Source organism: Acipenser ruthenus, chromosome 9, assembly GCF_902713425.1.
Source record: "Acipenser ruthenus chromosome 9, fAciRut3.2 maternal haplotype, whole genome shotgun sequence".
Classification (NCBI taxonomy): Eukaryota; Metazoa; Chordata; class Actinopteri; order Acipenseriformes; family Acipenseridae; genus Acipenser; species Acipenser ruthenus.
This window is the reverse complement of record NC_081197.1, coordinates 22,769,510-22,793,965: the sequence shown is the minus strand read 5'-3', so window position 1 is coordinate 22,793,965 and position 24,456 is coordinate 22,769,510. Positions and strand designations below refer to the sequence as shown.

The 24,456-nt window shown below is 41.5% G+C and overlaps 1 protein-coding gene across 2 annotated transcripts in view; it reads left to right on the top strand.

The window, feature by feature from the left end:
- The window catches only part of LOC117405865 (microtubule-associated tumor suppressor candidate 2-like), a 71,500-nt gene that overhangs the window by 14,033 nt on the left and 33,011 nt on the right, over positions 1-24,456 (top strand). The window contains exons 1-4 of one of the 2 annotated variants that reach the window (XM_059029724.1): positions 14,263-14,550; positions 16,701-16,915; positions 17,294-17,399; positions 19,499-19,572. In XM_059029724.1, coding sequence (XP_058885707.1) covers positions 16,766-16,915; positions 17,294-17,399; positions 19,499-19,572 — 330 coding nt within the window. In that variant the 5' untranslated portion in view covers positions 14,263-14,550; positions 16,701-16,765. Of the gene's footprint in view, positions 1-14,262; positions 14,551-16,700; positions 16,916-17,293; positions 17,400-19,498; positions 19,573-24,456 lie in introns of those variants that run through there. The other variant, XM_034009311.3, reaches the window with a different exon arrangement.

Sequence of the window (24,456 nt, the reverse complement as noted above, 5' to 3'; positions counted from 1 at the left end):
TTCAGGAGTGGATGTAGCACAATCATTTTGAAGTTGTACGGCAAGTGATTCAAACCTGCAACAAGTACGAACTACCACTTTGCTTGGGATTCATCAACTATGAAAAAGCATTTCACTGTTTACACAAGATCTGTATTAAACTCTCTGAAAAAACAAGGAATTGAGAAAACGTAGAGACTAGATCAGCACCATATACAAGAATGCAACATCCACAGTAAGACTCCATAAAAACAGCAACAAAATTAAGATTAAAAAAAGGAGATTGTCAAGGAGATTCAATTTCATGGCCACGCTAGAAGACATTTTCAAACACTGGATTGGGAAAATAAGAGGCTGAAGATCAATGGAGCCTACTTGAATCACCAATGATTTACTACGACATCCTCATATTTACAATGTGCCCAGAAGAATTACAAACAAGAATACAAAAACATAGTAGGCCTAGGGACGGATCTTATAGAGGGCGTGGGGCATTTGGTATTGTACATTAGCAGGAAGCTGCTTGCTTGAGAGACTGTAATCAAGAAATAAATGCCTAGCCATCATAAAAGAAAAAAATTAACCAAAAGCAAGCGTCTGTGCACCTCTCTTCTTGTGTGTGTGGACCTGTCCACATACCAAATACCCTTTGTCAAAATAACATTAAAAAATGCTTCCTATATGACTTAGTTTATGGCATCTGTAGTGAAAACAAAACAAAATAAAAAAGGTACTTGGTTAATCAAGAACATTATTTATATTAAGAGATTAACACAGACATACGTACCTATTCCTCAGGGCACCATGCATTTTCATTTAGTTTATATTCAATAATAAATCTACAATTATGTGCAATACGGTAATTTCGTAGCTGTTCATTTCTGGTGGGAATTAGCACAGACACTATAGGCAGAGCAGCGAGAGGTTGCAGGCATCCAAATCCACCAGGTTAAACCACGTCACCAACATCAATAAACAGAGCCATCCTGACGCAGTGAGTAAAAAAAGAAAGAAATGCCAAAATGTAAATTTTATTTTTAACTACGATCTACAGAATTAATTTATTATTATTATTATTATTATTATTATTATTATTATTATTATTATTATTATTAAGTAGCAATACATATATAACACAATATGGCAAGTTAAACTAATTAGCCACAAATTATACACCCAGAAGTGCATAATAAGTCAGAGGATGGCTATTTAAATAACCATTAAATTGCCTATATTTAACAGGCTTGATTAGTCTTAGCAATTATTTAACAATGTGTCCCAGTTTTGAGCTTTGAAAATCTGGTCACCCTACCCTACGCTATAGCATAATTTGCGCATAGGTTAATCCGGCCATGAGTACGACTCATGGTACTGTCACACTCTCCCTCTGGAAGAAAAAAGGTTCTTTCACCAAGAACAAGTAGATATGTCTAGAAGGACCAGGCATATACTCATAACTAGAAGCCCCGCAGCAGTCTTTCTGACGGCTGTATTCAAAACACTGTAAATAGTATAACGAAAGGAGAAACGATCATATGTAATCAGTTTTTTTTTTTAATTATTGAGTACGTTCATAAACATCTGAGAAATGAAGCATATATATATATATATATATATATATATATATATGCTTCATTTCTCAGATGTTTATGAACGTAAATAGATATACACAGTGCCATGAAAAAGTATTTGCCCCTGTCTGATTTTCTACATTTTTGCACATTTTTCACGTTGTATTTGGTCAGATTTTTTTTTGTGGGTTGTAGTAGTATATAGAGGGAGTCTGAGAGAAAAAATGACACCAAAGTTTGGTGCTTCTTTTATTTGTTTGGTGTGCAAGGTAATCAAACATACAGTCTTCAGGTGTGAAAAAGTTATTGCCCCCCCCCCCCAGTTAACTTAGCCCAATTAAAGGGATAATTAGGGTCAGCTGTTTCAGTACTTTGGTTAACAACCAGGCCTGATTTGGGCCAGCCCTGCCCAATATAAATCTGACTAACTTTGCCCCTTACCATCAGAGTGAAGTTATCAGCACACAGGTTCTAGAGGCACATCATGTCACGAACAAAAGAAATTCCTGAAGACCTCCGGAAAAAAGTTGTTGGAAAGGGTTACAAAGCCATTTCTAAGGCTCTGGGGCTCCACCGAACCAAAGTCAGAGTCATATTGTCCAAATGGAGAAAGTTTGGGACAGTAGTGAATCTTCCCAGGACTGGCCGTCCTGCCAAAATCTCTCCAAGAGCAAGGCGTAAAATCGTCCAGGAAGTCACAAAGAACCCTAGAACAACATCCAGGGGTCTACAGGCCTCTCTCGCCTTGGCTAAGGTCAGTGTTCATGACTCCACCATCAGAAAGACACTGGGCAAAAATGGGATTCATGGCAGAGTAGCAAGGCGAAACCATTGCTCACTAAGAAGAACATGAATGCTCATCTCAAGCACCTGGATGATCCTCAAGAGTTCTGGAACAATGTTCTATGGACGGATGAGTCAAAAGTGGAACTTTTTGGCCGACTTGGGCCCCGTTATGTCTGGCAAACACTGCATTCTACAGTAAGAACCTCATACCAACAGCCAAGCATGGTGGTGGTAGTGTCATGGTTTGGGGATGCTTTGCTGCATCAGGACCTGGACGCCTTGCCATCATTGAAGGAACCATGAATTCTGCTCTGTATCAGAGAATTCTACAGGAGAATGTCAGGCCATCCGTCCGTGAGCTGAAGCTGAAGCGCAGCTGGGTCATGCAGCAAGACAATGATCCGAAACACACAAGCAAGTCTACATCAGAATGGTTGAAGAACAAGAAATTTAAAGTTTTGGAATGGCCTAGTCAAAGTCCAGACCTAAACCCCATTGAGATGTTGTGGCAGGACCAGAAACGAGCAGTTCATGCTCGAAAACCCACAAATGTCACTGAGTTGAAGCAGTTCTGCATGGAGAAGGTGTGGATGGAGGACCACCAGATCAAGACCCTGTCATGGCCAGCCCAATCTCCAGACCTGAACCCCATTGAAAACCTCTGGAATGTGATCAAGAGGAAGATGGATGGTCACAAGCCATCAAACAAAGCCGAGCTGCTTGAATCTTTGCGCCAGGAGTGGCATAAAGTCATCCAACATCAATGTGAAAGACTGGTGGAGAGCATGCCAAGACGCATGAAAGCTGTGCTTGAAAATCAGGGTTATTCCACCAAATATTGATTTCTGAACTCTTCCTAAGTTAAAACATTAGTATTGTGTTGTTTAAAAATGAATATGAACTTATTTTCTTTGTATTATTCGAGGTCTGACAACACTGCATCTTTTTTGTTATTTTGACCAGTTGTCATTTTCTGCAAATAAATGCTCTAAATGACAATATTTTTATTTGGAATTTGGGAGAAATGTTGTCAGTAGTTTATAGAATAAAACAAAAATGTTCATTTTACCCAAACACATACCTATAAATAGTAAAACCAGAGAAACTGATAATTTTGCAGTGGTCTCTAAATTTTTTCCAGAACTGTATATATATATTGTAAATAAACTGCACCCACTTGGGTTCGTTGCCCCTTTAAAAATACAGACACAAAAAACAAAATAAACAAAACAAACACCTAGCTCTACTGAGCACTAACTAAACACGCAGGAACCTCAACTATACTGCAGGACGGCTAAGCCGTTTACCTGCTATACAAAACTCTAACAACACACAAAAAGAGTTTTACACACTACCTTTTCATTTGTACACTTGAGCACACAGACAAGCAGGTTCTCCACACAGCAGCCCTGAGCATACTGGCTACCTGAGCATACTGGATACCCTGCACCTGGTTCTAATTTAACAATAACTACCAGGTGCAGGGGATAATTAATAATAAAACAATTAACTAATCTAATTACAGCTAAACACATTGCGGACTGGTAAATAAAAATAATAAAGTAGAATATTATTTTCTGTGTGGTCGTCAATGTGACTGCTCCCCGGCCGGGGCTTTTAGGTATAATGTAATATATCTCCTTTATTTCTGCACTCCCGTGTTTCATGCTTTGTGAGAATATTTAATACATACGGACAGAAAGGCACATGAACGCACAGCCCCATATGTGTTACACGACTGGAGAAAATTACATTTTAAAACCAAAAAACGCCAAAATGACCGCCACGGGGCTTCTAGTGTTAATAACAATTGACAGCTTGACTGCCAAAGATATTCAAAGTGAATTGGCTGCAAGTGGGGTTTCAACCATAGGTTGAGTATTACATGGTGAAGGTCTCAATAGTCACAGGCAAAGGAAAAAGCCACTCTTAGGAAAACGCCACAAGAACAATCACTTAAAGTTTGCAAAACGGCATTTGAATGATGGATATAAGTTCTGGTCAAAGGTTCCCTTTCAAGTAGGGAATATTAACCATTACAAAATGGGTGTTTCCCTTTAAGACACTGTGGCAAAGTGGTACATGCAGGTGCAGGGGTGATGCAGTGCAGTAGTGAAACACAGAGAGTTATAATCCAGTTCAGAAATTGGTGACCAAATAATAAATCCCCGGCAATACACAACAATGTGTACTGTCTGGACTATATAACAACAGGGTTGCAGTCCTAAATTATAAACATAAATATCGGTCCCACAATATACTAACACGGTCACCAGTCCTGGGTGCATGCAGTAGTGCTCATGGTGGGTGATACAAGTTTATTTAGTGACAGTGGTGAAGTGATGTTCCGGTTCAGTGCTGGCCCTTGGCACTGTGAAATGTGTTTTAGCTGTCTAACAATGTACAAGACAAGACAAGACGATTAAAACAAAGAAAACACAACACTCACGTTTTACAGTCCCCGTATTATTTTACCGTCCTTCTCGGTTCTACTCACAAAACCAAGCGAAGGAAAAGATTGCGATTCTCCGTCCCCTTTATGCTATCACGCATGACCCCTTGGTAAACGAGTGCAGCTGTCTATACTATCTGCAGCTGCTACGTTGTTTCCCTTCCAGGTCAATACGTTCCTGCAACGGAGTCTCGCTTTCTTCCAGACTAACTGACTTCCCGGCCCGGGGAAAGAACTGTCAGGCCAGCCCATCCAAAGACCTCTCCTTTCACTGCTTAGCGCCCTCACAGGTCAGGAGGGAGATTTACAACCAAAACTCATTGTATTTCTGTCACAGACACCCAAACTGAATAGTTAATATTCCTATTTCAGTGAACCAGGGTTATGATATTAACCTAAGTTTTGTGGAGTGATGAAACAAAAATTGAGCTATTTGGTCACGTTGATAGTCTGGTGAGGCGTACAAAGAAAAGAACACGATACCTACTGTCAAGCATAGAGGTGGTAATATCCTTCTATGGGGCTGTTTTTCCTCTAATAGCACGGGAGATTTAGTTCCAATATTAAAGCGCAACTGGACATTCCAACTCGACAACGATCCAAAACACACATCAAAATCTACTTCAGAATGGGTAAAGAAGAATAAAATCAAGGTTTTGGAATGAATTAGTCAAAGTCCCGATCTAAATCCGATTGAGAATCTTTGGTATGAGTTGAAGAAGGTTGTGCACAAGAGAAGTCCTTGGAATTTGAATGAATTAGAACAATTTTGCATTGAAGAATGGTCAAAAATCACTAAAGAATCATGCCAAAAGCTCATTCACAAAAATCCTAATCGTTTAAAAGAGGTTATTATTGCTAAATTATTATTTTCCTTGTCAGTGTATGAATATTTTTTAATTAGTATTTTTTGAGTTTTGCAAAAATAAATTGCAGAAATAAATAATTGTAGACATCTATTTCTTGTAACTTTTTTCCTCATCCACAAAAGCAAAACTTTGTGTTCGAGAAATTTTAAAAAATTATACATTTCCATTGGGGTATGTAAACTTTTGACTACAACTGTATGTATACTGTATATATGTGTGCGTGTACTTTTTATTATACGCAATAAAACATTGCATCTTTCAAAAGGTACTTTGTAATTTAATAAGAAATCTAATACAGTAGTATAGTATACGCAGCACATAAGGCAAGTAACTGAATACAACAAAAACATTGTGGACTTACTTGATTGATGAATCCTGAATGATGTCATTTGTAGAAAAAATATTTTTACAGCCCGTGGAAGATTTACTATACCCCACAGAAATCCACGGGGAAGATGAAGAGCCGGTTTGAAAAACCAAACTGCGAATACTCGCAGTACCATGAGGAATTAAAAAGGTAATTTTGTTTTGGTCCTCCCTGTTGAAGAAGGTCCAATTTAGGCTTTGGACAACCTTTATTATTATTTTTTATTCTTATTTTTTCCTCAATTGAAGCAAGTAATATTGTGTATAAATTAATAAAACAATATACTACGTACTGTATATGGAAATCAAAACTTCAGGGAGTAGCCACACATGGCCATAACCTGCCGGTCATCAAACACGTCAAGATTAAGTCTAAATATGAGTGGTAGAGGCTAGCCGCAAGCTTGCATTGTGTGGCCAATACAAATACATTAAAACTTGACAGACAGAGGGTGATTGCAGGTGGAATACACATAGAATCCCACCCAGTTTGAGGCTACATGTTAGCTAATAGCAATACAGTAGACCTTGGAAAGCATGACGTAATTTTTATTTTTACAAAATTACACGTAAGCTTAGCCACTGTAGCCTCATATGACAAGCTGCCGCTGCTCGGGGATGTCTCCCTTACAGTAACTCAAAAGGAGAAAAACCCTGTTGAGTTCTGTGGCACCTCTCTCACTGCAAAAAGGAGATATGGAAGAATTTTCGGCCAATTATTCTGCTGTTAATTGACAAACAGCATCTGTTTTAAGATCTATTAAATAGTTAAGTAGTCTGTCCGTTTGCGGATGATTAACGGAGGTCCTAATAGAACAGATTTTTAACAATTTATACATAAAGTTAGTTCCTTGATCAGACAGAATCTCTTGGGGTTCTGGGGGGGTGCCGCCCCCCCCCCCCCCATATATTTGTATTATTATTTATTATTATTGTTTGTATTCTGTATATTCTGCTGTTTGAGAACCGGCTGTGTATTCAAATGCAGTTTAGTATTAGTTAAACTGCAGTTGGATTAGTGTTTGACTAGGATGGGGCTAATTCCCATCCAGGTATGATTGTTCAGGTGCAGGTGGTCAGGAGTTTATTGATTGTTAATTGTGCAATTAACTCCTAACCACCTGCTATATAAGCCCAGCTCCAGGCTCATCAGTTGGTTGGAGTTAGGAGAAGGAACAGAGACAGAGTTTGGAGAGTTTGAAGGAGGTAGAAGGAGGTAGACAACACAGCATTGTGAGAAAACGACTGCTACCTTTGTTTTGTTAAGGTATTCGTTCTGTTCATTCCTGTATTGTAGCTTTGTTTCATTTGGCCCTTGTGCACTTTTATTTTGTGTTTTGAAAAGTCTTTATTTTGTTTAATAAAAAACTGCGCAGCCACGCAGTGTTTTGCCCCGCATTCTGCCTTTGGTGTACTGCTTTCCTGGAACCTGGCGTCACACACATCACCACATCAGCCATCCTGACACACGTGGTGTCATCGTGAAATCAAACAGCGCCTCGGAGGACTCAGGCCAGGCGCAGTACTGTGGGTGCCTTATTTTTGTTTTTTTCTTTAAGAAGTATTATAATTTTTTATAATATGGGAAGGAACAGCCACAAGAAGCAACAGCAGCAGCAACAGCCACCCCGGCAAGAAGAGCCATGGGTGGAACCGTGGGAAGTCTGGCCCGGGTGCACCTGGTGCGGCCACTTGGAGCACTGCTGGTTGGACTGCCCAGAGGTGCCTCCAGACTGGTGCGGTCGCTGTGAGGGTTCTGGACACAGCTGGAGGAAGTTCCCTTTTGTGGGACCGGCGGTGCAACAGCCATTGCAGCCTGCACTGGAGGAAGAGTCCAGCGTTGCTTCACTGCCGTCTGTTGTCTATCAGGTCTACCTGGTGGATGAAGAGTGTTCTGGTTGCGGCAAATTCAGCCACACAGTGGCCATTTGCCCCACCCAATATCAGGGAGAGGTGTTGACTGCTCAAATGAGCGAGGACCAAGCACACCGAAGAACCCAGAAAGAGCCATGTGGAGAAGGGCCGCCAGCTCTGGTGCTACCGGAGCAGATTACTTCGCGGGAGATTTGGGACTGGTTGGTGGACCTTGAGGGGGACATGAAGAGGGACCTCCCAGTGGCGATTAACATCCTGTGGGCGCGAGACGGAAAATGGTGGGAAGCTTGGGAGAAGCAGCACCATCCAGAGTCCTTCCAGGACATTGCAGCCATGGTGCTTCATTACCTGGCTGCAGACATGGGGGGGCTCCACCATTACCAGTTTCATCGGGCGGTGTCTTGCTTACTCCAGAGCCCATGTGGGAGGAGCCCAATTGTCCTGTGTCCAAGAAGGGGAAGCCCAAGTCACAACACCCGAAGGAGCTGATGTGTCCAGTACCCAGAAGAGAGGAGCCAGTGTGTACAGTGCCCAGAGAGGAGGATGGGTTGCCTTCCGACGAGCCAGAGGAGGAGGAGTTGCCTTCCAAAGAGCCAGAGGAGGAGGAGTTGCCTTTCGAAGAGCCAGAGGAGGAGGAGTTGCCTTTCAAAGAGCCAGAGCAGAAGGAGTTACCTTCCAAAGAGCTAGAGGGGGAGGAGTTACCTGCCCGAAGGTTGAGATGGGAGGAGCTGTCGTCCAAAGGGCTCGAGTGGGAGGAACTGTCGTCCAAAGATCTCAAAGGGGAGGAGCTTGTGTTGTCGTCTCCAGAGCCTGAGGGAGAAGAGCCAGCTCTGCTGTGTTCCATGTTGGAGTGGAAAGAGCTGTTGCAACCACCGTCGCTGCCAGACGGGGAGCTGTTGCAACCACCGTCGCTGCCAGACGGGGAGCTATTGCAACCACCGTCGCTGCTAGATGGGGCAGTGTTGCAACCACCATGGCTACAAGATGGGAAAGACGTCTTGAGATTCCCGCCGCTGTCGCCTGGAAAGGACGTCATAATGTTCCCACCATCGATGCCAGGGGAGGACGACTCGCTATTCCAGCTACCGCCGCCAGGGAGAGACGTCTTGCTGTCCCCACCTGCTATATAAGCCCAGCTCCAGGCTCATTAGTTGGTTGGAGTTAGGAGAAGGAACAGAGACAGAGTTTGGAAAGTTTGAAGGAGATAGACAGCACAGCATTGTGAGAAAACGACTGCTACCTTTGTTTTATTAAGGTATTCATTATGTTTACTTCCTGCAGCCACGCAGTGTTTTGACCTGCATTCTGCCTTTGGTGTACTGCTTTCCTGGAACCTGACGTCACACACATCGCCACATCAGCCATCCTGCCACAGGGTCCCTACTCTACATACTGTCTGCACTAGCTCTTGGGAGATTGCTGATGCACAAGTGGATCTCAATGGCACTGCCTTTGTGCATATATCTAGAGTCAGGGGTGCAGTGGACCCACTTTGTCCATCTCAATTCTTTCAAAAGGGGTTGCAATCCGGGACAATGGGACCAGTGGGGCTGGGCAAAACTGCCCTAGCATTTCTTGTTGGCACGCGGGGCACTCCGCTACATATTTCCTCACACCCTCAAAAATTCCCATCCAATAAAACCGGGCAAATATTTGATCCAAATACTTTCCATAACCGAAGTGTCGTGAAAAGGGAATATCATGAGCCTACCACATGACCTCAGGCTGGAAAGACTTAATACCAGCAGTGTGGAGTAGTGGTTAGGGCTCTGGACTTTTGACCGGAGGGTCGTGGGTTCAATCCCAGGTGGGGACACTGCTGCTGTACCCTTGAGCAAGGTACTTTACCTAGATTGCTCCAGTAAAAACCCAACTGTATAAATGGGTAATTGTATGTAAAAATAATGTGTAAAAAATAATGTAATTGTACGTAAAAATAATGTGATATCTTGTAACAATTGTAAGTCGCCCTGGATAAGGGCGTCTGCTAAGAAATAAATAATAATAATAATAATAATAATAATTAGGTTACAGGTTGTTCTGTGCCTGGGGCTTGGGATACTCGACATATACCTGTATATGCCTGGTTTCAATGAAATGAGGGAATGTGAGCGGTCGGCAGCCTTCAACTTCATTCCCCTCAATAACTGAACCTGCCCCCAAATGTTCACCAAATTATTATTCTGCTCCCACTCCAGGTCAACATTCTGGTCACAGAACTTCGGTATATTGAGCAGGGCTGTAGCAGCTTGTGCACTAGGGGTCTCGTAACCCCCGACCCAGGCTTATGTTTCTGCTCCCACCACATGGTTGAACTGTTCAATTGCTACCAGTTCAACCACCTCATCAACAGTTCTTGTGGTGGGGCAGAGCCACTGGGTCAGCTGATCTTTCAGTTGTTGTCCCATCATGCAGGGCCTGACTCCAGGGGGGCCCTGGTACTCCCGGAACCATTGGTGATAGGTCTCTCCGGTGACGTTTAGCCGCTGGAGGATTGCATGTTTGACCAGGTCAGAATTCAAGGCAGCCTCATCTGCCATGGCTCGGTAGGCCGCCTATGTTTCACCGATCAAGCAGGGGGCAAGTTTGGTGGCCCACCATTCCCAAGGCCATTTTGCCACTATTGCCACACACTCAGGCGTGACGAGGTAGGCCTTGGGATCATCCTCCAGCATCATTTTCTTTAGCATCAGCTTGGGGGATGCCACCGATGGTACCCCCAACGTCACCGCCGGGTCCCCCAATGGGCCAGATATGAACAGCTCCCACATCCTCTCGATGAGGGGGGTGAACCGCTGTGCCAGCTCCTCCTGCTGCTGCGCTTCCCTGGCTTCTCTCCTCCTCTCGTTGTCGTTCCTCCGCTGGTCCAGGGCTTCCAGCATTGCTGCAATCACATTGGGGTCCATCGTCCAGTCCAAATAATCCCACGAAGACAACACATGTCAGGATGTGAGTGGTGCAGAAATGATATACTGTCCAAACAGTGTGTTATTTACTATGGGAATGGTCCTGTTTATTATTTATAAACACAAAAAGAAAACAGTAGGGTTCGCAGCTCCAAATAAAAGGGTAAACAAAACAGTAACACACAGTCCCAGTAGCCCAGACACAGCTTGAAGTGGTGATGCAGTGCAGGTGCTCCAGGGCTCCCAGCTTGCTACTCGTCTCCAACAAATAAACAAATCAAAAGCACAGCGCTCCCGTGCGTTTGTGTTTCAGGGTAAGGGCTTTGTACTGCTAAACTCCTCCCTGTGATCAGTGTGGCCCACATTCTATCCAATCGCCACTTGCAACACAGCTGATTACAATAGAGTCGTTCAGCAGTCCTACTGCTACGGCCTTTTCCCAACATCCTACCATCAAGTCACCCTATCCCTGAAAAGGAGTACCACCAACCTTCCAACCTTACTTAGACCCCTTCCTGGTCGGGAGGTAGATTTGCAGCTCAGATAATTTTTCTCCCGTTCACAGGTATGCTTAAAAATGTGATGGGCTGTGATATTCATTGAAAATGTGACGGGCTGTGATATTCATTGAAAATGTGACGGGCTGTGATATTCATTGAAAATGTGATGGGCTGTGATATTCATTGAAAATGTGACGGGCTGTGATATTCATTGAAAAATCCATCCAGTTCAGTGTTGTGACAGAGAGTGAATGAATCCTAATCAACAATCTACCTCCTGATCTGTGACGTCACTGTATAACAGGAACATAGTGCGTCATACTGGATGGTCTGGCAGGTTATTCCAGGGTCCGTCGGAAGCCAGCCATCCAGGAAGGGGTGGAGTCACAATGCCAGAAGTCATCACCTTAATGCGGTACGCGATGTGTCAGTCATGGATTGGAGGAGACGTCACTGAACTAGCTATCATTGGGGATGTGACAATATAATATGTTCCTTTGATGTGGTTATGATAAAGACCGAGAAAGGAAACAGACTGTGAAAAGCGTATCGTGAGCGTTAAGTGTTTTGTTTGTTTGTCGAAACTAACTGTCTGTGTTTGTCATTGTCACATGGATAACACGAACCGGGAGCTGTCGCCACAGCCCAGCTGTTTGTGGACGTTACAAATCACTACTGTTACTATACTTGCCTTGCACCACACCTGCACTAAGAGCACTCACTATCAGGAGAAGTGACCGTGTCTGTGTTGTGTGTTGTTCTTTGTATTATTATTTTGGGACTGAACCCCGTAGTTTAAATGCTGACAATACACCTTGTTGTGTAGAGCCAGTATTATTATTATTTAACCGGTTGCAAAACGGGAAAACAGACAATAAAGAACTGTTTTGAACCGTGAACTTTGTGCCTGTTGTTGTTGAAACATGCTTCACCTGTACACCTGTGCACTACAAACCACTTGATCATAGCCCTTTATATACTTTTGCTACTCCATATTGTCATAGTATATGTTTATTGTACTTTACTGGGTTTTTACTTTTAGTGCTTGACTGAAATTAAACGTCACATTTTCCAGCACTTAAGGTAGTGCTAGGACAAATATTTAAATATAAGCTGCTTGAAATGTATTTGGTGACAAAAATGACAATTTACGTATTCGTTCATATAGCAGAATTGTATCACAAAGATAATATGAAAAGGAAACCAGTGCATGAATGAAATTAATAGAAGGCATTCTACTGTACACAAGAATATTTCTCTCCTTTCTTCCTTAGGTTTATTTTATTCCAGACAGACTTGTTTTGTAGTGTAAAATGGTATGTTATATACTTTTGTGTTACAGCTGATTTAATATTAATATTTGAGTTTTCATTTTTTATTTTAAAGAACATTCCAACATGAAACTTAAGGTGCAGTGCCCCATAAAGGTTTAAAAATAGTTTAATTAAAGGATTCATTTGGAATGGATGTTATGTTATGCAATCACGGTTAATGTGAGAGTTGTTAAAGGTTATCAAAATCATCATGTGGAAAACATGCCCTTATTAAATTATGATTTTCTTTCCTGGACTATAATTTAACTTGTGACATTCATAACCTTCTACTGCTGCAATAGTAACAGGGTTGTGACTGTCATACTATACATAGTTATAGTGGCAATTAGGGTTCACAGGGCATGGAATCTTGCAGCGGGGGTGGGGGGGTGGGGGGGGTGGATGGGGGGTGACAGCGTGTGCTTGTCTTCTCCCGAGTCAGCACAGGGGTGGTAGCGGTGAGCTGAGCCTAAACATAATTGCTATTCTAAATTGGGAGAAAATGATAAAAAAAAAAAAAACACTACTAAATAAAATTTTAAAAAAAAACGTTTTGTGTATAGAAATCAAATCTATGGAACAATGCTGTAAAAACAAAAATTATATTTTAATATGCAATTTAACTATTATGGGACTGTGAGTGGTAAGGGACAGACCAGGTAAAAAAACAAATAAAACACACGAAATCCAGGGTCTTGGAGAAACAAACGTTTGGTACTTTATTTAGGTTAGGATATCTACAATATTTACAGTGAATAATACTGGTTCCAGTGGGAGAGAGATACAGCACACAAGGGGTTAATGTCCACAAACAGCGTTGCGTTGAAGAGAACCGTCCCAAGCCACACAGCCTTCTATCTGGATCCCATCGTACAGCAAGCCCTTATTTCAGTCCTTGATCACAAGGTTTCCTCCTTAGAGACATGAGTCATAGAGAATAGCAAAGAGGGATTTACACAGTTGTATGCTGTTTGTTGTAGCGGTTCCCCTCACAGTCTCTCACCTGTCACTTCCCCAACCTCATGCACAGTTCCCTATGTACTCCAGGCCCCATCCTATCAATCTCACAATAGCCAACCCTTATTAATTGGCTTATTGTTTAATTGGAGTCTTGATAGTTTGGAACCTGAAGCACCTGCTTATGTGTCCTCACCAAGATGACCACCTCAACCTGACAACCTGTCGCCAGTTCCTTCCTGGTGAGGATTGAGAAATTAGCCTCATTAGCACCTCCGTCTGCCGGGAGGCCAAACTTCACCGCCATATTTAACCTTCACCCAGCCACAGGGACACTGCAACATAGGGCAGGCGTGACAAGCTTTCACAAACTGAGTGACTTCACACAGTGTTCTTTAAACTCTGTCTGTAAAAACAAAAAGGTTAACCATTTAAAAACGAAATACTATACCACAGTGTCATAACTTCAATGAAGACATTATCCAAGATGCTTGTCTAATTGACATAGCTTTATATAGTTTTATGATTTACCTTGCGTTTCTAAAGGTAAGGGTGGTGTATAGAATAGGTATATAAGTGGCACCAGCAGTGACAAGCTTCTCAAACGCCCCAGCAAGGACCGCCCTGTTGGGTGTAGTTAGATAGCAATTCAGTTGACATGCACGTTTGCAGAAGTCATTGTCTTTTCTGTGAGACTGCTGAAAGATGGATGCCTGTTGTGACTTTGGTTTCTGAAGTTGACACCTCTGTTCCAATGACTAGGCTAAGCCCACCAAACCTAATTTCCTCAGATATTCAGAGCTGGTTATAAAACAAAGGTACAGTAAGAGAAGTGTAGTTCAGATCCCTGCTTGTCACTGATTACTGTGGGACCGTGAGGACTTCACTGGAAACAAGATGTTGCAGTTTGGTTTAAAAAACATCAGCATACTTTGCAACCTATGCTGCTTTCACAATTTAAAAAAATAATTAAACAGTAAGTTTAAACATGTTTCTTTAAAATCCATACTTGTCCTGTAATAATTCTTCTTCTTCTTCTTCTTCTTCTTCTTCTTCTTCTTCTTCTTCTTCTTCTTCTTCTTCTTCTTCTGTCATAGTAGTATTAGTGTTATACTGTATGGAGTTCCAGTTTATTTTTGCTGTTTTTATCATGTTGTTTTTAAATTCCTTATGTAAAACATTTTGTTGTGAAGTTTTCGTAAGTTCAGACATAACTTTGAAAAAGAAAGACAAACATAGGAACCAGTTTTACAACTAATAATTGGGATCAACTGAACAAATGTCAAATTTCCTAAGGGGTTTTGTTCTGCCCTTGAGTCTCTGCATTCTGTCAAATGATTAGTCTTCACTGGAATGCCTAATAAAACAAAGCATTAAGGCCCTGAGTAAGCTACATGCTGGTAACTTATTTTTAAAATTACATTACTGCTAGAAATGTGTTTTGGACAGTAAGCTGCCAGTTGAGTTTTTAATTATAATATTGCACATCTGATGAAAAACAAACAATTTCAATTCCCTTAGGTGGTTTTAATCAGCAAACATTCACAATGGAGTTTTTAATAAGTAGTATATTTATAATGTGGGAGAAAAGCTCCTTTACTGGCAGCCTTGAAAGTGATCTGTAGAGATATGGTTAGCCAGTAGTTATGCTGTTTCCAGGACAATGCCATGAAACTGCTCTATTCACATAAAATGGGAAACCATTGCTGTAAGAATGCATGTCTGAAGCTCTTGAAAATTACAGATGTTTGAAAATATAGTGGGATGTTTCTGTCGGGTCTGTCTTGATCATTATTAACAGTTTGTTGTACTTTTTTGTACAAACCTGCTTCTGATTTGAGTCCATCTGAACACAGTGAACAAATACAAGTAGAAAGAGCAACTGAATGCATGGCTAATTATGTTGTAGAGGTGTACGTTTGAAATTAAATCAGTGTTCATTTACTTTGTTGTTACTTTTATAGTTTATATTAATACATTCTGTATTGGTTACTACACTGGGAGCCCTACTTAACAATGTAGAGTTTAATTAAACCAATGTCATTGTTTGAGTTGCCATATTTGTCTAAGTTTAAAAGCACAGCTTAGTTTACTGCAGTTTGTGTACATGTTTACAAACATTTGTCAGTGTGGGAGGCCTGTGTTTTTTCATCTAGCCTGAGAAATAAAACACTTCACGGTGGCGTTGTGGTTAGCGCTGCTGCCTCACAGCGTCAGGGTCCTAGGTTCGAATCCGGCCTAGGGTACTGTCTGTGTGGAGTTTGCATGTTCTCCCCGTGTTCACGGGTTTCCTCCCACAGTCCAAAGACATGCTGTCCAGGTTGATTGGTCACTCTAAATTGCCCTCTATGTGAGTGAGTGCGTGTGTGGTGCCCTGCGATGGACTGGCGTCCCATCCAGGGTTTAGTCTCGCCTTGCACCCTGTGTATGCTGGATTAGGCTCCGGCTCACCGCGACCCTGTAAAGGAGTAAGCGGTTAATGATAATGGATGGATGGAAGTATGTTAAATGTTACCAGGCTCTTTGTACTGAAATGAAAGACAATTTGACCATCAAATGTTGAAAGTATAGCACACATGTTTTTTTGTGTTGAAAGATAACTGAGTAATAAAAAAAAACCAGAACAGGTTACCAGTAATTAGAAAGTTACAGTGAAAGTGTCTTCAGATAGACTTATTTTTTATTATTATTATTTATTTATTGGCAGACGCCCTTATCCAGGGCAACTTACAATTGTTACAAGATATCACATTATTTTTACATACAATTACCCATTTATACAGTTGGGTTTTTACTGGAGCAATCTAGGTAAAGTACCTTGCTCAAGGGTACAGCAGCAGTGTCCCCCACCTGGGATCAAACCCACGACCCTCCAGCCAAGAGTGCAGAACCCTAACCTGCCCCAGTGTGCCCCAGTTATTGAACCAGCTTAACCAGATTTTCAACATAATTGCTCTTGAACCAGCTGGACAAGTTGAAAACTCACACGACCAGCTCTGCCCAGCCAAAAACTATTGCTAGGGTTTCCGACAGCTGTCGTTTGAACTCACTGGTCTCTAACACACTGCAGTAGTCTGCGTCCCTGTATGCAAGTGCCTTCTCACAAGCAGCACCTCTTCTTCTCAGCCTTCAACACAGCAAGATGGGAGCGCCTGCAGAGGGACAAGGAGGAGCTGGAGAAGAGGTTTGAGATGGAGGTGCGGCGGCTCCAACAGCAGCAGCAGGCCGAGCTGCTGGCCCTGGAGGACAAGCTGAAGTCACACTACGCTGAGCAGCAGGAGAGGCTGCAGGAGGAGCACCTCACACACCTGGAAAGGATCAGGTCTCAGCACCAGGATCAGGTGAGTTCTAGAAAGAAAGCTGCCTCTCGCTCAAATCCTGCTCCCCCTCACTTACACTGAGAAACAAAATATAAATTTACATGCACTTACTTCACAAATATTTGGCTTTACATTTTTGTCCACAGGGTGGTTATAAGGTTGCTAAGGAACTAAACAGAGGTTCAGAAAAGGTATTAGTCACAGTGAGAATAGAGGTAGAGTTGCCACAATTTCCACTGTGGCCTACGCATGGAGGCAAGGGGTTAAATAACTTTAGAGCTCCTGCATCAACTCAGTTGTTTATTGATTTGATACAGATAGTGAGATAGAATCTGACCAGATAAGTGTAATACATTGTGTAGCAGCAAAACAGTTCAATGTTATTGTTTCTTTTGCCAGATTGATGATATTAATGCAAACCATGAAGCTGCTGTCCTCGAGATGGAAACCAGTCACACTTCAGCAATTGCAGATCTGGACAATGACCATGAGAATAAAATGACAGGTACTGTGAGCTCATTAGAGTTACAATAAACGGTGGTCCATTTATTTCTTGTAAAATGTGAAAGACTGTATTGCCCACATTAACACTAAAACTACCGGAAAAGTCTTTTTGACCAATCACGGTTTTTAAATGCATTTTTCTCCACTGATTTGGCAGCTAGGCGCCTGTGCTTTTTTGACTTTAACTAAATATATGCATTAAACATCTCAAAGCATCAGTAGACTCAGGGTTGCAGAAACATATGGAGATATAATATATTATAGCTAGAACTACTGGAGCTGTCATTTTGACCGTCATAGTGAAAACAGTGGGTTTGGCTTGGTGCGCGTGATCGAGCTGCTGAACTTGAAAGCTTAGGCGTTTATTTTGAATAGATACAACAGGATAGTTTTTCAGACAAGTGATTTATTTATCAACAACTGCAGAAATACATATTGTCTAGTGAAAACGAATAGACAAACACAACATAGGACTGCACAGTACTTACAGTACTTTCAGGAGTTATTGGAAGATGAATCTGGACACAAAAATGCTCCAGACCAAGAGACAGAGATGAAACTTACTGTGATCGCAATGAAGTTACTGATAGTGACAGTGAAAGTGATAACGAAGTTGCAGAAATTTTGGGACAGAGACAAACACAGCCACAGCTTGCATCCTCAAGTTACATTTCTGTTGCCACACGGGAGGCAGCAATTACCTACCTTGGATAGAGATCGATCGACAGGCCGTGTATCAACTTGTGGACGCAGAAGGGCTGCACTCTAACAGTCTACAAGTACAAACCAAGAATAAATGTCATTTTGCTGAGCACACTTCACCCTTCCGTTGCCATCGGGAATGATGCAAAGAAGATCGCAGAGACTGTATAGTTTTATAATTCCACGAAGTTTGGAGTTCATATAGTAGACCAGATGCATAACAGCCCAGCTGTGTGCAATAAGGCAGTGTGTGGCAAGCACTGCACATGTCTGTGTTGCACAAACTAGAATCCACAAGGTACTTCTTTTTACATTCCACATTTTGAACAGTTATACGTTTCCATCTTTTTAACAGTTGTACGTTCCATCTTTTGAACAATCCACGTTTTGAACATCCTTTGAAGAGTAAGTTACATCCTTTGAGGTTTTGAACACTTTTTTAATGTAGTTGTGCATGATTATATTACAAAGCAAATTAAAGTTACAGAATAATAGCAAACCAGCTCTTGCAAGACTGGACGCTGAATAGCCAACAGAGTCGAACTCAGGCACAAAATAAAAGACGGGTAAACAGAAAACAATTGTATAAAATAAATCTGGGGCACTGTAATTCTCTATGCTCCACAGAGTGTCGTAAGGTCTCACTGCATCTCAAAAGTCGTCTCTAAGCTGCTAAAACCACCCTATTGTATAGCCCAGCATTTGCATACATGTGCAATATTTTACACAATGCAACCAATCATAACTCCCCTTCCAACACCACCCTCAAGCCTGGTGTCCATCACGTGTACCAAGCAGGCTGCATAAACGTGTCACAAGCATAATCCTGGAGGAAAACAAACAATAACATGAAATGCAACGTTTTTTGCAACCCTCTTCTTCATGCTCAAATATCACAGACAAGATGGGGGAACGTCTGATTATAGCAGTACAGCAATAGCCTGTTCTTTATGATAAGCAGCACAAGAAATATCTTGATAAAGAATACAAAGAAATTATGGGAAGGTATAAGTGAGGAATTCGGAATCCCAGGTGAGCACTATGTTTGGTATGTTAAAATAAACACACCGTTTGGACTATAATGTAAAACTGTCTGTGCTCTCTGAATCATAATCAACTGAGTTAACAGTCACTACTTTACTGGGTCAAAAATTTAAAAAAAAACAACAATGAAAACATAAAATCATATGCAAAGGAACAATACAAACAAATGGCTTATTCCAAAATCCAAATGAAATATTTTTTACAGCCAAAGCTGTGGTAACTCACCTGTGGCTCACTCAACCCATCTCAGCTCAAGACCTCCACCACTCAATCAAATCTGGTTTAACCAATTAATTGGTTAAAGACCAGGACCAGACCATAACAAGGCACTTGTACTTTACTCTTTTCTTTCAGAGCTCAGAACAGCTCATGAACTTGAAAGAAAAAAACTAGAGGAAGACTTTGAAAAGCTGCGACTGTCACTGCAGGTAAGGGCCAGCTAAAGCTTTTCAAAAGGCTTTCCTGGTTTTACTGGCAAAGAGAACCTTGTACAGCTGTCAAACCCAGTAGTGGTGTATCCAGAATGCTATTCTAACACATGTATCTCCCTGCACCACATCACTGTTACATGTCCAAAGCTTTTATGTAAGTCACTTGTAAAGTTGATCTTATCTTTTGTGGAATAAGAAATACTTTTGGGTCCTTTGAGAGAGCAAGGTAACTGTGAATTATATTCATCCACAACTTCAAACACACAGTGTGGCGATGTGAAAGCTGTGATATGTAAAGAGTGTCTGTGTGGGAATGTAAAGATGGCAAGGATGGGGTTAAATCTGTCCCTGCCATCAATCACAAGTGTGGCCATTCCTGTCACAGGATAGCGTTGTGGCCCCTGATGTTACCGGCAGGAAGCAGAGACTCAGAGACAGAAGCTGCAGTTAAGCGCTGTTGCTCACATTTATTAAACAAACAAAACACATGAACAAACAAACAGAGGCAAGGTGGCCAAAGTAAAAGGTTTAAACAAAAGACTAATTGGCTGTAGGCTGGGCAATTGTCTTCACTACACGTGGGCAACAATATACTACAAAATACACAGTTACAGTTATCTAACTCCCTCTCACCACACAAAGGATTTCTCCTCCTTTATATACAAATGGCCACTCCCCAATTATGTAATTTGGGAATGGCCAGGCCTGTAATTGTTGGCAGAGACCGATTTAACCCCATCCCTGCCAACCTTACATTCCCACACTATTTACATTTCAGGCTTTTCGCCCTGCCAGATTATTATAAAATGTTATAAATTCTTAGATAAAACTATAAGAAATTCAAGAACCTTTCAGCTAATGCATTCATAACACCAATCTACTTGATTCAAGGAAAGACAGTGCATAAATGGAATCTTTCTTAAAATGTTTGCATGTCCAGCGATCATTGGTTATACTGAATGACAACTTGCCCATAGCTTTCTACTACTATGACCTGTTATTTTTGAGAAGGCAATCACATATAGGGGTCTATTCAATGGATCTAAACAGCAGCGCATCTAAATACCATCTCAGTTTAACTCCCCCCCATGAACCTTTCTTTTCTGATTGTCACAGATAGCAATACACTAAAGAGACTGACCTAGTGTTTGAGTATCATATCTTTGGGCCCTTTTTTAATCATTTAAACAGGGGCTGCATTTAGATCTGCCTAGATCATTTAAACAGACCCATACAGGCTATAATTGAGAATGGATGTGGGTCATCTGCTCCCAGTTGTGGCACTGTAGCATTGAGCATTGCTGTACATTAATCTGGATATCATGCAGTGATTCATGATTTTTATTATGTGCCAAGTGTCAATATGTCTCTGGGCCTGACACTAAGAGATGTTCTATGAGTGATGCACACTATAGCCCAATATTCTGTAGGGAAATCAATAATCCACATTTTTATTTCAAACGTTTGTGCTATAGGATTTAGTCTTTTTCTAGTGCGTCAGAGTTATCAATTATACAAAACACAATTGATCCATGGTATGGTGTTGTCACTGTGGTTTTGCTGTGTCAGTAGTAAGAAATAAGAAAACTGACTTTTGACAACCAATATCAAAAACTTATGACATGTTAATACCACAAAAACTAAAATGAACAGCAAAGTACTGTGATTTTAGGAGTTAAAATTACTCCCGAACAAGCTGTTGGGTTTAAAACACAACACATTACTTCCCCTAGTTTCCTGCTTTGTTGTATGTATTCCTGCAATATCTTTTTCAACATAATTGCAATTGTTTTGATATTTTTACTGATATATCCCTGGTCATAAATCAGTTTTGATTGGCCATTTTCATTTCACATCAGTAATGTTTCGGGTCTTCTAGTCAAAATGTCTTCTGGATTCATTACATCGGCTGCTTAATTCCAACCTGTTCAATCAGAAACGTTTCATTGGTTCCTGACTCCTCTCCCAAAGTTCAGCATTTTGATTGGTTCATCTGTCCTATCTGCTCGCTCCAACACAGGTTCAGGGTGGTGGGAACAGGTTTATGAATATGCATGACAAGCCCTAATCACAACATCCACTTTACAGACCCCTGGCCTGTTAGAGTGAAGATGTAAGATGTACAGTGGGTGTACCTCTAACCATATAAATATTTATGTTTTTACTCTAAATGTCACACAGAAATCTGTTGAAATCTGCTGTCCATGTAAATGCTGTTGTGTTGAGTTGCTTAGCATGTAGAGTTCTCGCTTAAGGTTTTATCACTGCTTCAAATTCCACCCTTACGCGCCAAAATAATCCATTTATTTATTTATTGCCATTGTCATGCATGCATATTATATTGTATATTTATTTGTAGCCTAAACAGCTAGAAAAAAGTCATATACACCATTCATTTTCATAGTGTACTGTAGTTATTCCACAAATAAGGATAGCTGAAAAATATAATATTCACTCAGGACCATTGAATATAAAAAAGTTATTCCTGTTTAAATTCAAGATACCCTTTACCTACAGTGTTCCATCATATATCTGCATGTAATGGATAACTGAAAGTCAGGGATATACAGTAGAGTGTAGTATGTATGTAGTTCAGTTGATAGGGTCATAAATGGATAAAGTTGTTCATATAAAGGTTTGGTCAAAAATTCCACCTCTTTACCATGATTGAGTTGTGTGTCTTAAGAATGCTTGCTGTGCATTTTACAATTTTGTTACATCCAAAAATAGGTTTGTGACAGAGAGCGAATGAGTCCAAGTCATAAATCTCCCTCCCAACCTGTGAGGGTGCTGTATAACAGGAACAGTGTGCCCCGGACTGCATGAGTTGGCAATTCATTCCAGGGAAAGTTGGAAGTCGGCCCTGCAGAAAGGGGGCCGAGTCACAATACCAGAAGTCATCGCCTTAATGCGGTCGGCGATGTGGCAATCGTGGATTGGAGGAAAAGTGATTGCACGCGCTACCGAAGGGGGCGTGACTAAGGGTATATCAGGGGATGTGGCGAAGCAATCTGTTCCTTTGTTATGGTTCCGAAAGGATCTGTAAAGGAGAAACATAAACTAACCGTGAGTGTTTTGTGTTGTGTTGTCTGCCTCAGTAAGTGTTATCTTTGTCATTTGTAGACGGCTAAATTATGGGAGCTGTCGCTAAAAGCCAGCACCCAACCCCCCCCCCCCCAACCCAGCCCCCCCCCCCCCCCCCCGGACCACACCACTACTGTTTTTCACCATTATTGTATACAGTGCCTTGCATAAGTATTCACCCCCCTTGGACTTTTCCACATTTTGTAGTGTTACAACCTGGAATTGAAATGGATTTAATTGGGATTTTTACCATTTGATTTACACAACATATTTAACACTTTGAAGGTGCAAAATATTTTTTATTGTGACACAAAAGTTAATAAAACAAAAAAAAGACATTTGTTGGTTGCATAAGTATTCACCCCCCTGAGTTGATACTTGGTAGAAGCACCTTTGGCAGCAATTACAGGTGTGAGTCTTTTTGGGTAAAGCTTTGCACATCTGGATCCTGCAATTATTGCCCATTCTTCTTGGCAAAATTGCTCAAGCTCTGTCAAGTTGGATGGAGACTGTTGGTGAACAGCAATTTTCAAGTCTTGCCACAGATTCTCAGTCAGATTGAGGTCTGGGCTTTGACTGGGCCATTCTAAGACATTCAGGTTCTTGTTTTTAAACCACTCCAGTGTAGCTTTGCCTGTGTGTTTAGGGTCATTGTCCTGCTGGAAGGTGAACCTCCGCCCCAGTCCCAGGTCTCTTGCAGACTGAAACAGGTTTTCCTTTAGAATTTCCCTGTATTTGGCTCCATCCATCTTGCCCTCAATCCTGACCAGTTTCCCAGTCCCTGCCGATGAAAAGCATCCCCATAACATGATGCTGCCACCACCATGCTTCACCGTGGGGATGGTGTTCTCAGGGTGATGAGCAGTGTTGGCTTTGTGCCACACATAGCGTTTTGCGCTAAGGCCAAAAAGTTCAATTTTGGTCTCATCAGACCAGAGAACCTTTTTCCACATGTTTGCTGTGTCTACCACATGCCTTTTGGCAAAATCCAAACAGGATTTGATATGGGTTTTTTTCAGCAATGGCTTTCTTCTCGCCACTCTTCCATAAAGCCCAGCTTTGTGGAGCGTCCAGGTTATAGTTGTCCCATGGACGGTTTCTCCCATCTCAGCTGTGGATCTCTCCAGCTCCTTCAGAGTTACCATTGGCCTCTTGGTTGCTTCTCTGACTAATGCCCTCCTTACCTGGTCACTGAGTTTTGGTGGACGGCCTTCTCTAGGCAGAGTCGCGGTTGTGCCAAATTCTTTCCATTTTTTAATAATGGATTTAACGGTGCTCTGAGGGATGTTCAAAGTTTGGGATATTTTTTTATAACCCAACTCTGATTGATGCTTCTCCAGAACTTTATCCCAAACTTGTTTTGATAGCTCCTTGGTCTTCATGATGCTGTTTGTTTAGATATGCTCTCTAACAAACTCTGGGGCCTTCCAGAAACAGGTGTATTTAAGCTGAGATCATGTGACACTTTAATTGCACACAGGTGGACTCCATTCAACTAATTATGTGACTTCTGAAGGCAATTGGTTGCACCAGAGCTTATTTAGGGGTGTCACAGCAAAGGGGTTGAATACTTATGCAATTAAGACTTTTCAGTTTTTTATTTGTAAATAATTTTGAAAAATATGTAGATTTTTTCCCCCACTTTGACATTATGGACTATTTTGTGTAGATCAGTGACAAAAAATCCTAGTTAAATCCATTTTAATTCCAGGTTGTAACACAAAAAATGTGGAAAAGTCCAAGGGGGGTGAATACTTATGCAAGGCACTGTAATTCACCACTTGCACTAGGTGCACT